This window comes from Danio aesculapii, chromosome 10, assembly GCF_903798145.1.
Source record: "Danio aesculapii chromosome 10, fDanAes4.1, whole genome shotgun sequence".
Lineage (NCBI taxonomy): Eukaryota > Metazoa > Chordata > Actinopteri > Cypriniformes > Danionidae > Danio > Danio aesculapii.
In genome coordinates this window covers 24,567,046-24,585,205 of record NC_079444.1, presented here as the reverse complement: position 1 = coordinate 24,585,205, position 18,160 = coordinate 24,567,046, and the positions used below count along the sequence as shown (strand labels likewise).

At 35.7% G+C, this 18,160-nt stretch overlaps 1 protein-coding gene across 3 annotated transcripts in view; it reads right to left on the bottom strand.

Annotated features, from left to right (window-relative positions):
• Positions 1–18,160, bottom strand: part of slc7a1a (solute carrier family 7 member 1a) — a 45,177-nt gene continuing 27,017 nt past the window's right edge. For 2 of the 3 annotated variants that reach the window (XM_056467411.1, XM_056467412.1), the window contains exons 6-12: positions 17,702–17,924; positions 11,244–11,383; positions 5,773–5,875; positions 5,472–5,677; positions 3,414–3,565; positions 2,513–2,621; positions 1–1,054 (exon numbers count right to left, since the gene is read on the bottom strand). In XM_056467411.1, the coding sequence (XP_056323386.1) occupies positions 864–1,054; positions 2,513–2,621; positions 3,414–3,565; positions 5,472–5,677; positions 5,773–5,875; positions 11,244–11,383; positions 17,702–17,924 (1,124 nt within the window). In that variant the 3' untranslated portion in view covers positions 1–863. Of the gene's footprint in view, positions 1,055–2,512; positions 2,622–3,413; positions 3,566–5,471; positions 5,678–5,772; positions 5,876–9,281; positions 9,419–11,243; positions 11,384–17,701; positions 17,925–18,160 lie in introns of all 3 variants that reach the window. The other variant, XM_056467414.1, reaches the window with a different exon arrangement.

The window sequence follows — 18,160 nt, the reverse complement described above, 5'->3', positions numbered from 1 at the left end:
TTTTTAAAGCATGATGGTAAAACACAAACGTGGTTATGAATGTATTAAAACATATGCTTGTTTGTTGTAAAAATTCGTAATAATGACAAAAAATGCTAATTTGTGCATCTCTTTACTTTCCTGTGCAGCCATGCTGCCGTTGTAGATGGTGTTTCTGGGAAAATTTCTTACCCCTTGGTTTTTGAGTGAGGTCCTGAAAAATCTCAGTTTCGAGGAGTATATAGCCCTTTCCCTTAGCCCTACGCTTTCAAGCTAAAGAGAATTGGGACACCCCTACCCCTTGTTTGCGTGTTCATGTGAAGGGGTAGGGGTGTCCCAATTCTAAGGGGGTAAGGGGAAGAGCTAAGGGGTAGAATTGGGATAGGGCTTAAATATCAACTTCGATATAAACGGCTTTTGGAGTAAGTAAGTATTTTTCCTTAGAAAATAAAGGTTAAACACAATTAACAAAACACATATTCACGATTTACTTGCGTTTTTTAAAAAAAATGTCTCAGCATTTTCACAACTGAGGTTGTACTTTTGTAAAAGTAAGACAGAAGGCACAAGTTCGAAATACTGCAGCTCACATTTGTTTCTGTTTTTGTTTGTTTGTTTTCTCAACAAAAGGTCCTGTGCCTGTTTGGTTTTCTTTAAGATCTCTGAAGTAGAAGAAAAACAAAGCCCTAGAGTTGTGTGAATATTCAAATACTTCCACCTATGTAGTGCGCATTGAACCCTCCGACGACTCCACACGGAAGTGACATTGGTTTAAATCGGTCATCGAGCTCCACCAGATTAGACTCCAGCGACCCGTGCTCCTCACTACCTCCCGGCGGAGTGCTTTATGTAAAGTCTGAGTATATAACAACACTGTTCCTCATTTAGATATCTCCATCATCATCTACCTGTGACCCGTGGCCGTTACAGAGGAAAGCCTCTTTCTCCGGGGTCACGCTGTCTCGGTTGAGACCGCAGGCGGGTTTGTACACACTCAACTCTTCGTCCATACTGGAATGGGCCAGAGCGGCTTCGGTGCTGTGCCAGATCCCATAGCCAAAGTAGATTACGAGTCCTGGAGTAAACAGAGGGATAATGGAGGAAATTATGGAGCGTGTACGTGCCAACTGCTTTTCTGGAGGCCTTTCGGAAATGACCGCAATACTATGGCCCTGTTTACACCTGGTATTAAGATGTATTTTGTTGGATCAGATCACACGTAGACAAGGGAGATGCAAACCTGCTTTCACTTACATGTGTCTGTTTTATTACACTTTCAACCACTTTTCTGAATCGGCGGGATTGTGGGCGGGTGTATGGACTGTTAGACTTTCTCTGATCTGATGGATCAATACAGGGTTGTTACAACAGGGAAACAGGAATAAATCTCCAGTGTTTGCTTTTTCTGTTTATTTTGAACAGGCAGAAGTGCTTTGTCACAACAATCTGCTTACGAACTGAAGAGCTTCTTGCAATACAGAAGTACAAAATAAAAAGAATAATGAAAAATAAAACTTTATAATCTGGTAAACGAATAGTTTTAAAGTTTGAGCTCAACAGTCTCTTAAAACAAAATAAAAACAATATTACCTGTGTGAAAGGGCCTTTGGTACAAACGACGTGAATACACAATGTGTTTGCCACGAACATGCGTAATTTGCCTCATTCACGCCTTCCGTCCACACGACCACACTCTATATACCTAGAGTTTCAGCCTGGCGGAGTTTTCAGAAAGTTTTAGATTCAGTCACCTGATACTCTGTTTTCGTGTGAACAAACAGCAAAACCACATTGAAAAAAGTGCAGCTTTGAAAATATCCATGTTCATGTGCAGGGCCTTATAGTCCAATTGTTTTTCTATGTAAAACACAATTGATGAACACGCAAGACCGTTATACACATGTCTTTTTGAGGGTCTAGCACAGGGGTATCCACACTCGGTCCTGGAGGGCCGGTATCCTGCAAAGTTTAGTTCCAACCCCAATCAGACACACCTGGGCTAGCTAATCAAGCTCTAACTAGGCTTTCTCGAAACATCCTTGCAGCTGTGTTTAGGCAAGTTGGAGCTAAAATCTGCAGGACATCGGCCCTCCAGGACTGAGTTTGGACACCCCTGGTCTAGCACATGAGCATTGCCTTTTCAGATGCCGAAGACTTTAAATGTTTGCACTCAGCAGAGCTTATTAAAGCCAGTTCAAGTGTAGTGAACCAATCAGAAGAAATCAGATGCAGGACAAGAGTTGAAAGCTTCCGTTAACAGTTGCAAGTTGGTATGACAACAGCAACATGGCAGAACCATTTCTGATCGCTGCATCTCACATTTTCAGATTCTCAGATTTTCACTGGTGACTGGCACATCCGGACTGACAGTATTCGTTGTTGGAGTGCATGCACAGAATCAATTATCAACAGCAAAGTTTAAATCCATTTATACCTGTACCAGGTGTAAACAGGGCCTTTATTTGATAAGGGCTTGTGTTTAGCAGTGTTTTGTTGTGTTTAGGAATGTTTTTCTTTCTGTCTGGTGTTTTACCTATAGACATCCAGATGGCGAATCGTATCCAGGTGCCTCTGTCCAGTTGCATCATCAGGTAGACATTGACAAACATGCTCACCACCGGGATGAAGGGAAGGCAAGGAACCTGATGGAGGGTGTGGAAAATAATTAGTTACTAAAAATGTTATGTTGTGTAGCTCTAACTCTAGATTATGATGCCAGCAAGGTCAATGTAATGTGCCAGAATTATATATATATACTGTGATAACTTATGATATATTTATATATATATAGATATATTTATAAATTTTATTCTAATTTTTGTTTTACTTAATATCTATGCATTTTTTTACTTTATTGTCAGTTATTAAATACCCTTTGTTCCATACAGATTTTCTAAATACTTTTTTGTTGGGTCAATTTAGTTCTTATTTTCCATGACAAACTTTCCAGCTGTGTTATTTTCATTAAACTTGTTTTATTAGATTTTAAGTATGCTTTAAAAAATTTTTAACCTTTATTTATTAAAAGCCTTACAACGTAAGACTTATCTGTTAATTTTGACTATTTTGACTACAAATATACTTATTAAATGCTATTCAATTCTTTTTAATTAATTAATTAATTTAATTTGTAACAGTTCACTGAAAACATTTCTTCTTTATTTTATGGTAAAAAATGTTCTATATATGGACTAAAGACCCATTTAAAAGGGGTTATCAAGAATCAGAATCGTAAAAGTTTAATACAGCTTTGATCAAGCGAGTCCCACGTGACCCACGTAAAGCAAAACACAGTATTTGGCTTTGTATTTAACCACTCACATTCAACATCAGATTGCATTAAACTCTAAAAATAGTTAATCTGGCTCAAGCAGAACTGCTTTAATTGGGAATCACCACACCTTGTGCTTTGTTAGATGTGCCTGTGCTCTAACCTTAAAAGAGAGCTTGGTTTTACTCTCAGGTTGCCTCCAGATGATGAATGTGACAATGACGCACAGGCCGAACAGGACAGCGAGAGTAATGATATTCCAGCTTGCTGTTCCTCCCCGAACCGCCAACAGACTGAAGCTGAGAATCAGCAGACCTGAAAAAAAAAAGTTCAGAAACCTCAGGAAAACTACTAAACAAATCCATAAACCCTGCACTTGTCAAGTGTTCTTAAGGCAAAGCTCACCTAAAAATTTACATTTGCTGTTTATTGGCACACCGTAAGACCATGCAAGATTTTTAGATGAAACTGTGGTGCTTGGTGATTCATAAAATGCAAGTCAATGGTCACCCAGAGAACCAAAAAAGTGAAATGATTAGTATGTGCAAGAAACTTACAACATTATTACGTTTAATCTACAGCTTTGGCAAACGTTCTTGAGCATGTTCACAGCATAAAGCTCATGTTCCAGACTGTCACGAATGTGGCTGAGGATTAAAAGGTAATTATGTTGTAACTAAAGGTCACTTTATTTCACAGACCAATCATTTCGCTTCAAAAGCTCTTAACATTAGGAGCCATAGGTATTAATTGTGTTTTGCCTCTATGTATTATAAAACAGACACTAATAACCACAGCTAAAAACACTAATGACCACTCAGCTAAAAAAAAAAAAAAACTTCTTTAATGCTCTGCTGAAGGAATAAGTCACCTACAATTTAGAGACCATGAAGAAATTAACAAATTAAATTTTTTTGGGCAAACTGTCCCTTTAAGGTAAAAGTAAAAATCTTAGTGCCCTATTTTTTGATTATATTATGTAATGCAATCATTCTTTTTGTATTACTGGTTTTTCAAAATGCTATGGGTATCTATTTAAGCATAAAATATGCAGCACAAAAATCTGAACACCAGATGGACAAGAAAAAAAAAATGTTTTCATTGTTTTAAAATACACTACCTCACAGAAGTTCTCGATCCCAGTTGTAAGAGCAACAAATAATAACTTGATTTTTGATCATTTGGAAAAGTGGCAGAAGGTAGATTTTCCTGATAAATCATCTGCTGAACTGCATCCAAATTATCACAAATTCTGCAGAAGAACTTTTGGAACCCACATGGATGGCACTCCTTCTCATACTTCAGCCTCCACATCAAAGTTCCTGAAAGCAAAGAAGGTCAAGGTGCTCCAGGATTGGCCAGCCCAGTCACCAGACATGAACATGAACATCTTACATGGGGTAAGATGAAGGAGAAGAAATTGAGGATGAATCCAAAGAATCTTGATGAACTCTAGGAGTCCTGCAAGAATGCTTTCTTTGCCATTCCAGATGACTTTATTAATAAGTTATTTGAGTCATTGCAGAGATGTATGGATGCAGTCCTCCAAGCTCATGGGAGTCATACACAATATGAATTCTTTTTCTACTGCACCATGACTTTATATTCTATACTGTACTTTATTTCTGTTAAGTGACAAGACTTTTGTCTAAGCAAAGCCAGACCTTACTGTCCTAATTAAATCATTAAAAATCAAGGCATGATCATATTTTATTTTGGTAAAATAAGTGTAATCTAGAGGCCTTCGCCTTTTATATAAACCACTTCTGATACCAAATGATCAACTAGAAGTCAAGTATTTGTTGTTCCTAAAACTTGGATAGGCGACAAGACTTTTGTCAGATAGCGTATTATTATCATTGCATAATTCAGAAAATACTTTGAATGTTATATAATACAAAAAATACTGTGAACAATCAGAAAAATGTATTTATTCTGTTTATTATTATTATTTTTTATTTTATTCAAAATATTGAATAAATATTGAATTTATTTAGAATAAAATGTGTGTTCAGCTTACTTATGCATGAACATATCCCTCTGCAAAAACATTTGATGTAGAGAGATTGATGGCTCCGTGCAGAACACTAATTTTGTTACTGTAATTAAAATCTACAGACAGAAAATGATAAAGTGTGACAAAACACTAGTCTATTACACTAGTGTGTGTTTTTTATTCATTTTCTTTTTGTTTGCAGTGTTTGTCCTGAATGTTTCATACCAAGGAGACTGGCGCAGATGTTAACGATGAATCCAGACAGGTTGGAGGGTTCGGTGATGTCTGGAAAGAGCAGGTTTTTGAAGCTGAAACGCTCCTCTACACCGGGCAGGATCCCCATGCTGGGTGTGCTTATGGTTTCACTCATTTCCATGTCTTCATGTGTGTTGGCTATGTGATATGTTTGAGAAAACTGCTCCGGCTGGTACCTGTGGACATTATTTTACACAAGGGGTCTGTGAATAGGGCAGTTGTAATAACACAAATATTTAAGCATGTCATTTTAAATATAGTATCTGTGGACCTGAGTACTAGAACGCAGGCAGCAACCAGTGTGTAAGCCAGAAGAGTCCCTATAGACATCAGATCAACCAAGTCCTTCAGGTCAAACAGGAAAGCCATGATTGCTGCAGAGAAATGAACAGGATCAGTTTTATGACTGATTTATAGACTGATATTTATAATTAACTGCTTATTAAGGATTTAAAGATGCATAATTTGTTGTTCTTTTTAAGTTTCTACATGACTTATCATTTGTCATTCAGTGCAATGGATTTATTTATGGAAAAATGAAAAGTTAAATTACATATACAAACATATAAAACGCATTGCTGACAAGTAAGGACGTAAAAAAGTAAAAGGTTGTTAAATGACAATTAATTACACATTTTAGGCATTATTGTGATTGTTAAAGGTGCAGTAGGTGAGTAGGTCTTCAGTAACTTTTTTTGTTGTGCTGGTTGAAAGTCTTTTCACATTCCAATAGTAATTATTAAAGTAAAATAATCTAAATATATTTATATGTAATTTTATATTCTGGGTAAGGCATAAAACTAAAAAAGTTCATCCAATTAAAATTTGTCAGGCCGACAATTCCAATAATTCTGATAAGTAGTCCAAACTGTCTGTCAGCAAATGTAGATTTGTACAACTGCACACCTTCGTTCACGCAGATTCGCTGTTTGGACGCGAACTGTGGTCACGTGGACACGAGTGACCGGTAACATTAAATACTGAATCAAAACTTTAAAATTCTGTATCAATCTTGGAGTTACGACAATCTTGGAGATAGGAAGGACGACACCATGACTGAAGTATTTCTTTTAGTCAGGTAATGTTATGTGTTAAAATTATCTTAGTCACGCAAAGCTTATGTAGATTTTGTTGTTACAAATGCGTAATCTGCACAGAAGTGTCGTTCAGCCACTGAAATCTTCCGGTGAAATATTGACTATTTTTAGTTTCATAAAGGACCTTTTACAGCACCAGTAATGTAAGTTTTTATTTAGTCTAACAACAAAACATCAGTAAACAGCGCTATTCCGTCTAGCCTACATTACTGAGGTGAAGTTGGTTTTATATCTACATCACATTGGTTCATTTTTGAACAATGACAGCCTGTGACGCTCTCCTATATTGTTTACCATGCTACTTTGAATATTTGGTCTGAAATAGCATACAAGTATGGCTTCGTAATAAGTGTAATTCCAGCACGTCGCCGACCAAACATTAAGCATACAGTAGTCGCTTTTGGACAAAGCGTTTGAGAGAGTGAGACCAGCGATCCTTGCAAGCATGAAATATTGCACATTATGACAAGTTTTGTTTGCTACACAACTGAAAACGTGCTAGATATAAGACAGTTTTGCATTCAGAATTGTAGTATAATAAAGTACTATAAAGTTTTGAATTGTCATAACTGGTGAATGACATGAACTTGTGGGTCTCTGTCATCTTTAATGTGCGTGCTTGTGATTTCAGAAAGCGTGGCTTTGGGCGGCAGGGGCGGGACTGTGTTTCAAACCTATTATGCTAACCGCTTAACATTTAGGCAGATCACCTACTGCACCTTTAAATAAAGACTTGTAATATGTAGTCAAATTATTCTTGTTTTAAATATACTTGACGGGATTTTTGGATTGTATAAACTATTATTACACTGCATGGCATTTTAGTGGCCGTCTTCTGTAAAACATGACAAAAATGGATTCATTATTTTGGCTCAAAAAATAAAAGTAATTTTGTACAGGCAAAAAATAAAAAATCTATGTAATCTATGTATTAAACTTTTACAATTCTGATTCTTGAAAACCCTTTAAGTCTTTGACCCACATATAATTTTTTTTTGTACCAAAAAAGAAATGAAGATTTACCACTTTAATAAATAAAAATAAATATTAATGGATTATCAGCTACTAAGAAACATTTATCAACATGTTTTGAAGTTCATTTGTGAACACAGATCTATATTAAAATATAAATGCACTTTCCACAAATAGGGTACAAAATTATAACGGTTTCCTTTTTAATTCATAGAATGCATAAAAGGGGTCAATAAAATATATACATTGATATTTCATAAATTCCTAAAATACGTTGTTTCAGACCCGCAATATCACTTTCAGATTGTCTTTAACAGAGAAAAAACTTCCACTTCAACCAACAATACACAAATCCACTTACCCAATAACTACATAAAAGGTATTAATGTAATCCTTAATTATTTCCTGTGGAGTTTTAGACTTATAACATACTTTAACAATAACAATAGTGATGTCTGAAATAATCTGAAAAGACGTCTGTAAAGATTATTTTCAAGTTAACTTTGGGGAGTGAAAATTGTTGTTTTGTTCCCCTTAACGCCATTTACAAGAGTTTTGGTTGTTGTGTAAAAATCAATACGCAGAAATTCTATACAATATAAAATTAAATATATATTTTAGGAGTGCAATGTTTTATTCAGCCAAACCACAATCCAAGGTTTGGGACAAATGTGATCTGCAGATTACTTTTTAAAGGATAACCTTCATCTTCATCATCAATAAATAAATAAATAAATAATAATAAAAATAATAACACATTCAAGTGATTTTAAACATCTTACATTTTAGAAGACTCAAACAATTACTTAATTTTGTACTAGCATAGTTCCACTAGCACTAGAGTACTAAAGTCAAACTAAGTTGTCTTTCATGTCTTCTTAGGTTTGGATAGACTAAATGATTTCAACAACACTTGTTAAGCATCCTCATGAACAGGCAATTAAGTTTAACATAAACGGTTAAGAATTAAAATTTAGACTATGCAGTTTTGTTCAATTTTTGCAGGAATTTTGGATCTACCTGAAAACTTGACTAAACTCTTACTTAAATGTATATTTTTATTTCGATTTTACTTAACATACTTGTGCTATTGGCTTACTCGTCCTTAATCATATTTAAATAATTATATAACAAATGATATTTATTTATTGTTATTTAATGCTCCAATAACCCAATCTGTGATCTAAGCACTCTTATTAAATGTAATTAAAATAAAAACTAAATAATTACAAACAAATCATTTGACATGAATTTAAAATATTTGAAAATAAAATAAATATAATGTATTTTAAATGAACTTTTTCAAGAATAAGACTCAGAAAAATACTAATTTAAAAAATGTGTAATGTTAGTGCCTTATTCATGGAAAGTACAAATAGCATGAGTAGAGTACAGTTTGTTTTTTTTTTTTGAGTAGAGTTTTTAGCATGGTAAAACTGACGTCATGTTATGTTTGCACAATAAAACAAAGCAAAGTCAGTCTTACAAGTTTCTATTCCAGGAAACTGCTGGAATCATTATAGAAAGAAAGAATAAATAACCCCAGTTAGCTCTCCCAATTACATGTACAGTAACCGTTTGGCGTTTGTCTCATAAACAAAGTTTTCAGCCTCCCCCCACTATAGATATGAACAGACTGGTGTTTCAAACAGCAACAAAAGCAACCCAATGGAGCTAAATCCTTCAATCCCACAATGCCCTCTGCTCTTACCAGCAGTGACCCCGGAGGCCAGAGTGGACACGACGGGCGTCTTCTTCTCGCTCACCCGAGCCAGAAACGAGAAGAGCAGACCATCCCGGGCCATGGCAAAGATAATACGTGGGAGGGGGAACAAGGACCCCAAGAGACTGATCATGGGATGATCACAAAAAAAAGAGGAAGAGAGCAGAAAAGACAATAGAAATGAACATATAAGCCAAATGAGGAGCTGCCAGAGAAGGAGTCAAAGGCAGAAAGGAGGTAAATCTGCATGTCCTGATTTTGCAGAGTTTGACGCATTCCTGGGTTAACACATTTGGTTGATCCTGGAACATCATTTCTGGTAAAAATGTAATGCAATGTAGTACTGCCAAACGATTAATGGTAATCAATCACATCCAAAATAAAAGTTTGTATTCAGATAATATACAGTATTTGTGTGTATGATTCTGATTGGCTGGAATGTGTGCTATGTAATTGTTTAATGCTCAGGTATTTCCAATCGGTTTTGATCACAGTTTGAAATAAATGCTCTTCCCTCAAAAATTTGTTGTAAACATAGTAACAGTTGCCAAAACTTTCATTCATCTGTGTAATTTTGAGGAAACTGATGATGGAGATTAACCAACCTGCAAATATGCTCAAAATATTTGTGAAGAGGTAGCTAATACATGTTACTATGAACTATTAGATATGCCCAAGTCATTTACATACACACACATGATCCCTCTGTCTGCCTGTGACTGATTCAAAGCAGGGACAAGGAAAACATGTTCTAATTGCTGGATATTTGGTCAAACATTTCTTTGTTTTATGTATTTGTGTGTATTTAAATACAGTGGTCCCTCGTTAATCGCGGGAGTTACGTTCTAAAAATGACTCGTAAAATCCGTGAAGCAGTCCGCTTTATTTTTTTCAATTATCATAGATGTTTTAATGTTGTAAAACCCCTCATTACACACTTTATACACTTTTCTCAGACAGGCATTAACATTTTCACACTTTTCTCTCTCGTTTAAACACTCCCAAAGTTCAAACCTTTCTTAGAAAAATAAGTCCAGTCTTATAGAATGAATCTAAAGAACTACATAATTTGATCTTCAGTTATTTATTTCATAATGCGCCCTTACAGCCGCAAAACTTCTACCTTCCTTTATAGCATGTCCAGAAGTCCAACTTTTTGCGCAATGTTTAGCATCTTCCTTAGTCTTTTGGGTGCTACCGCAGGTGCCTTTAAACGAAACAGAGTACAGCACTTCAGAGTCACACTGCTAGTAATCGACAATTTATGTAAATTTGGCAAGCTGAACACATCCTGTACTGTACAGGAGACACAGCACGGAGAAAATTGATTGACAGTGGTCTACAGCCAATCAGGACGCAGAACAAAATGCACTGTAGAAAAAAGCATGTCAAATTGCAAAAAAAAAAAAAATCCACAAAACTGTGAGGCCGCAAAAAATGAACCGCATTACAGCGAGGGATCACTGTAAACATAACATACACAGCACAAGTACACATATTATGTAAGAACAAACTTTTATTTTGCAGTTTGGATGCGATTAACCGTGAATAATCTTTTGACAGCACTACTCCAAACCTAATTCTTGTCCCTAAACCTACCCCTAACCATAAGTTATTCCTACAATCTTTAAGAAATGATAGGTGAATTATAATAAGACGAATTTAAACTGATTAGAAGACATAAACTGTAAACTCTCTTTAAATCTGATTGGATGATTGGAATGTTGTTCCAGGATTGGCAAAGATGTCCATTCAGAAATGTGTCGACCGTGGTAAAATCAGGTCATGCAGTAAATCCAGTTTATTCACAAAATGAATCCCATCGTAGCTGTCAGGTCCATGCAAGTGCTTCGAAAATGTTTCGTTTTTTTCCCATGCAGCCGGACGGATGCGCGATGCTACAAACGTATGCGACGTCAGTAGATTAGTAACATTAAAATTCAGTCTCACCTGCAAGAAAGCCGGACATTATAGTGGCTTTTATGGGTGTTTTTGTTCTCTCGCTGATCCCAGCCATGAATTTGAAGAGCAGGCCATCGTCAGCCATGGCCCACAGGACACGGGGCATGGGGAACATGGCGCCAAGCAGGCTGCCGCGAGAGATGGTGAAAACAAACCATGCCATGCAAAAAAGAGACAGACATAGTGCATTCATATGCTGCTGTGGTGTTATTATGAATGAGATTCATGCCACAAACAGAGCCCCACCACCACCATCAGAAGAAAGATCAGACCACCAGTGTTTGCAAGAGCATCTCTTAGCATCAAACATTACGTTAGATAAGGTGATTGTCAAGGTGAAGCGTGTAATTTATGAAGCAAAAAATGATGATTGTTTCCATATGCGTCTACCACCTCTTCCGCCTCAGATGAGTGCTTGGACAAACAGAGCAGTGTTTTTGAAAGCGCAACATAGCCACAGCGTTTGCTCTTCAGGGAAATCAGCCTACTAATGCACAGTTTTAGTTTGGTTGGTTGGTTGGTGTTACACAACGTCTGGAATTTAGGTCCCACAGGGGCTATATGTATAGAATTACGAAACAGATGGTCCTTGATAATGATTGGTTGAGCCATGTTTGAAACTGTTGTAAATTACAATTCAGTATCAGTCTTAATTTATAACTGCTTTGCTTTAATTTGTGAACCATTGCTACATATTATGAATGACTATTTTATAAAGCCAATAAGCCCTGCAACTTAAAACAGCTGTTCAGATGTTTCCACTTCATTTCATGTCTAATAGCTGTTATGAATTCACTGTAAATCACAGCTTATTGGTGCCTATTACTTTATTATAAAGAATGTAAAAATATATCATTCACAAACACTTGTTATTAGCAACACCAATGGCCATTAAGTGAATTACTGCCAGTTATTGTCCATTGCGCTCACACATGTGCACAATTATTAGGCCCAATTCCAAATCTACCCCTTAAGGCTGATTTATACTTCTGCGTCAAGCGCATGCGTATGCTACAGCGCAGCCTACGCGTGGTCTAATAGCCCTCGCTGTGGCCCTCGGCTTCGCTGACGCGAACCTCTCAAAAAATGTAACCCAAACGTCGCAACGACACGTAGCGCAAGCTCTGTGATTGGTCGGCTTGGTAGATCTGACGAGTGTGGGTGGGACCGAGAGCCGCAAGTGTGGAGTCCCGTGAAGGAGCTCCAGATGGAAAGATTTGTTTTGTGTTTACCTTATGGTTAAAGTTGTTGCACGTCCACCGGTTACTGCCTTAAAATAAGCGAGTTTGATCCACTTGTACATTAAGGAAGCGTTCAGAAAAACAAAACACCAGCGAAGAAACTCGACACCGAGGAACATAAACACCTCACTGCCAACTAGCGTTTCGGAAGTGTTATCGCAGAACAACAGAAACAGCGCGCGGAAGTATAAATGCACAGCTACGCGCGTTGAATGCGCCGTGGGTCACGCTGATCACTTGAGGCAGAAGTATAAACCAGGCATTAGCCCTTCCTCTTACCCCTACCCCTTGTTTTGCACGTTCATGTGAAGGGGTAGGGTTGTCCCAATTCTCTTTAGCTCAAAAGAGGTATTTTTCAGGACCACACTCGAAACCAAGGAGTATTAAAATTTCCCAGAATACACCAGCCACAATGGCTGCATAGCTGCACCCAGAAGTCAGGAAATGGACAAATTAGTGTTTTTTGTCATTATTATAATTTTTTACAACAAGGATATGTTTTAATATATTCAGAACTGCGTTCATGTTTTACTGTCATGCTTAAAAAAAAACGGCTAAATTTTGCTATCTTTAATCTATAATAATAACTCCTGTACAGCAGTCACACAACATTCTGTCACTCCATGGCACTCAAATGCCCTGTCAGAAAAGTCAAGTGGCTGAAAATGAGCTTTTTACAGTGTCTGCTATAATGTTAATGTTGTTTTCTTGTGTTTACATTGATGAATATGGACAGTGTAAATGCACAGTACAGTTACGTGCTTAATACCACATTATATCGTTATGATAACATGATATCATTGCCTTCAATGCTTTCCTCAAGATAAATACCCAAAAATAACGCAAATGGAATAACTACAGCAGTCGTGATCGTCTGATCTCATGTAAAGCAAAAGCTCACGATGACATATGATGACGTGTGCGGGTGTTGTAGTGGTGTCCCATTTCTTAGGGCAAATTTTTAAAGCCTTTCCCCTTCACACTCTGTTTGAAGGACCAAAACAGACTCTGTTTAAAGGGTACAAAAATATAATTGGAATTGGGCCTTAGTGTCCTTAAGACAATGTGATTCAATGGCTTGATATATCCTTTATGAAGTTCTTTTTAGACCTTTGATTAGACTTCAAAAATAGTTAGCAATACATTTGCAGCAATACACAATAAACACCCAGATATCATCCACATTTATGAGAGCAACAAATCCGTATGAATATGTAAATATGAGCTAAGCACTTATATCTTGTGGCTTTATCTTGAACATTCTAAACAGTCTGTGAATAGAAGAGAGGCTCTCGGGAGCACGTGTAAATCTTTTTTTTATTTTCCCTCCAAAAAGACCCATTGTTCTTCTGTCTACATCTATCTTGTTATTTTTAAAGTTCTATTGGAAGCTGTTAACACGTTTAATACAATAAAAAGACATTAATGCATAAGAATTCTTACATATAGCCCCTTTAATAATTTTCATTATTAAAAAGAATTAAACAATAGCTATATTTGCAGTCACACCAACAAGAATGTATATATTTTTTTAATAATTAGAAGTACTCACCACAATTGTATTGTTTGTCGCTTTAATTGTTTAAGCTGTTGAGTGGATTCTAATTGGCTAAGAATGTTTTGACCATTCATCATCTGCACAAAATTTGAACGTCATTATTTTATGTATAACACTTGAAAAAAATACTTCTAAAGACAAATGAAACCCACACCACAGCTTGTTGTTTGTCTGTATTGTAACCATTATAGCTGTGGTGTGGATTTCATTTGTCCTTACAAGTAGTTTATATATATACCAAATATATTTTTTAATAATAGTCAACACCATATATGTGTGTGTGCTGCTTAATTTAATTTAACACGAAAGTGTTTAATAAGAAATTTACCACATCCACATAAGCAAAGATAGATTTTGCTCCTGTATATGATGTATTTATTGATTATTATACCATCTAATTAAGTTAAACACACTGTAGAATCTACAGCAACTTACTGTAAATCAATTACAGCAAAAATACTGTATTTACATTTACAGCACCATTTATCTGATTCTATATGCATATACAGTATTGTATATCTTTACTGTAAAATATACAGTAATTTTCACAATGTAACTTTAAAATACAGTACCGTACCGCATAACTGTCCTACAGTAAAATACAGTTCATATTACAATTAAATACTGTATAATTGACTAAAATTGTTAAAGCCAAAAGTAAAACTAACAAGGGTTAGCGAAACATTGGCTAAACAATTTGTTGGTGTCTAAACATAAAGTTCTTGGCCAGAATAAGCTGCAAAGTCCATATAGTCAAAAGTAGGTCAATATTTTAACATAATATTACACACTTCACTTTTGAATGGATTCCAACATATTTTGGAAACCAGAACAAAGAATGCCAATAAACCTACTTCATCTCTGCAGCTACGAAGGTTATCATTAGTAACTAAAAGGAGTTAAATGAGTAGAATTAGAAGAATAAGAGGATAAAAGATCATGCACAAGACATTTTCCATAGATACATTACACATAATTGATATTTCACAGTACAAACATTTCTGAGTAACAACCTCTGGTGTGAATGCATGTAGGTCATAACTATAAGACAAATCACTGCCAGACACTTATGGACAGAAAAAATGTGGCGTGAGGCCTTTTTCCCACTCATGGTCTTGAGTCAGAGTTGCATAACTTATTCATAACTCAGCACACCAAATTTCTCTTCATATTTTTAGCAAGGGGCTATATGAGCTGCCTCAGATAAATATACACACACACACACACACGCACACACGCACACACACTCTATCACACAATCCAGCCCTGGACTGCACCCTCTCAACCTCCCAAGGGTCGCAAGAGTTCACTAAGTAAAATGTAATGGAAGGGCCGCATGTTCAAATTTTTAACCCTCATAATGCTTTGGGTTTGTTTTGACCTGGAGGAGATACAAAAAAATGTCTAAATATTTTTAAGTAAGCAAAAAAAAATATATAATAATAATGATGTTGACCATACATATGCATACATAGAGTATATGCATACATTATATATATATATATATATATATATATATATATATATATATATATATATATATATATATATATATACACACACTTTTGGGTCTGTCTCTTGCTGATAAACTCAAACACACATCTTTTGATAAATCATTGCAAACTGATACATTTTTTCAAACTGAAATGTAAAGATTATGTAAATGTAAAATGAATTTATAACGCAGAGTGATATTTATGTTCATTTGATGTTTTGTTAGACATAAAATGTAGGTTTTATTAATTTAAAATATTTTTGAGCAAGCATGTGCTTTAAATTCATAACGTCAAATGATCAAAAGTCTTTTTAAATACTTTTTTGTGCATATTTTACTTTATGTTATTGCTACAATTTTACTTTATGTTATTGCTACAATTGCTAAAATTTAAATATAATACATACATTTAAATAGTGTACATCTGAAGCATATCATCGTAATACAAGCGAATAAATTCTGCAAATTATCAAGCAAATAAATTCTGCCGTCAAAACTGGTTTCTATCAATTAAGGAACATTGCTAAACTGAAGCCTTTTGTGTATTTTAAGGTGTTGGAAACTATTATCAACGTTTTCATTATGTCTAGATTGGAATACTGCAACTCTTTGTATTGAGGAGTTTTACAAGCTTCAATTGTACGCCTGCAGCTGGTCTAAAATGCACCCGCTAGGCTTTTAACTTGGACAAAAAATGTGTTAGTATCTCACCAGTTTTATCATCCCTTCACTGGCTCCCAGTTCAATTTAGGTTTCAATACAAGTTATTGTTGTTTGTTTTTAAAGGTTTGAATGGTCTGGCATCTACTTACATTGGTGAACTTCTTCATTGGCACTCTTCATTGAGGCCAATTATGTTGGAAAACCAGTTTCAGCTAGTGGTTTCCAAATCACAGTTAAAATCAAAAGGCTTTTTCTGTCACAGCCCCTCGTCTGTGAAATGGTCTGCCTTTAAATATCAGGTCATGCTCTTCCCTTGGTGATTTTAAGTCTCATTTAAAAAAAAATCACCTTCAGTCTCTTGTTTTTGATACCTTGTAAAACCCAAAAAGTTAAGGCAACTCAAACCATTTGAACAAAGCGATTGCAACAAACAATTTAAGTTCAAAAACTAATCCTAGTGAGTACTGTGAACTTAATCCATTTGAGTAAACGAAGCAATTTGAGCACAGTAAAACCCGATAAACGAAGAGAACTTAAACCAACTGACTATTGTAAAACCCAATAAGTTAAGGCAACTCAAATTGTTTAAGGAAACCGATTGCTACAAACCATTTGAGTTGAAAAAACTAATCTATATGAGTACTGTGAACTTACTCCATTTAACTTGAAGTAATAAGGTATTTAAATAACTCACCTTTAATACTCTGTTTAAAACTCTCTCTCTCTCACAAAAAAATAAATAAATAAATAAATAAATGTACTAATGCTTTGCTTCTTAGACTTTACACACCTGAAACTTGTCTATAGCACTTGTTCACTGCTGCTCTTATAGTTGTGTAAACTGCTTCCTTGTCCTCATTTGTAAGTCGCTTTGGATAAAAGCGTCTGCTAAATGACTAAATGTAAATGTAAATGTAAACTCTTTTCAAATGAGAATTAACGCAGTAAATTTTGAGTTAACAACACTCATTTCATTTGATAAAGTTGACTGTTGGGCTTTACAGTGTAGTAATTCATTAGTTTTAACTTGTTTTACATACCTTGTTTTTATATAAGTATAGATTTTGTATCTTGGTTGTTTTGTAAAGCACTTGGGTCAACATCTATTGTTTTTAAATGTGCTCTATAAGCAAACAAATATAATAACATAGTAATAATAACAAGGTCAAAACATTGACTTATATTCACATAATTACCGAAATGTTTTAAGTCATGACTTATTTATATATCACTGATTTTATATGTCCAAACTCACAATGCTGAAGAATTCAACACATTTGGAATGCATTATAAGGGTTAAAAAATGTCCGACCAAACTGACGGAGGTCTTTTAAACTACAACCAGGCTTGAGGCTAATTACATCCATTCATCTCAAGGAGCATGGCTAATAACTCAAGAACATTTTTAGTCCCCTGCCATGCTTGTTTACTCTACGCTGTGTCCTTGTGTGTGTTAGAACAATCCCTAACTGGTGTGATCAGCTCTTACCTGGTGGACAGGGCGCAGAGAGACCCCACCGCCACAGCATATGTAGCTCCTTCCCAACCAACATATTTAAACGCCACAGGAAGAGGACTGTTCTTATCCAGCATGTAATAGGGCATCATCATGGTGAGCGCGGCTGATACACCAAAATATGCCACAAAGCAGATGAGGAGCGAGGAGACGATCCCAATGGGAATGGCTCGTTGAGGGTTTTTTACCTCTTCACCTATGGTACAAAACATGACACTGTGTTTTATTTGGTAAAAAAAAAACAACAACAACTCATGTTGCAGGTTGGATTCAAGCCTGTTTTATCCATTTAAGCACCAAGGATTACAACACAAAGAATCAAACGAGGCTATTAACAGACTTATGGCTTGACTATCAAATGACAGGAGTTCTTAGAGAGTTTTTTTTTCCAAGAGAACATTAATGTAACAAGACACCAGTTTATTTAAAGCA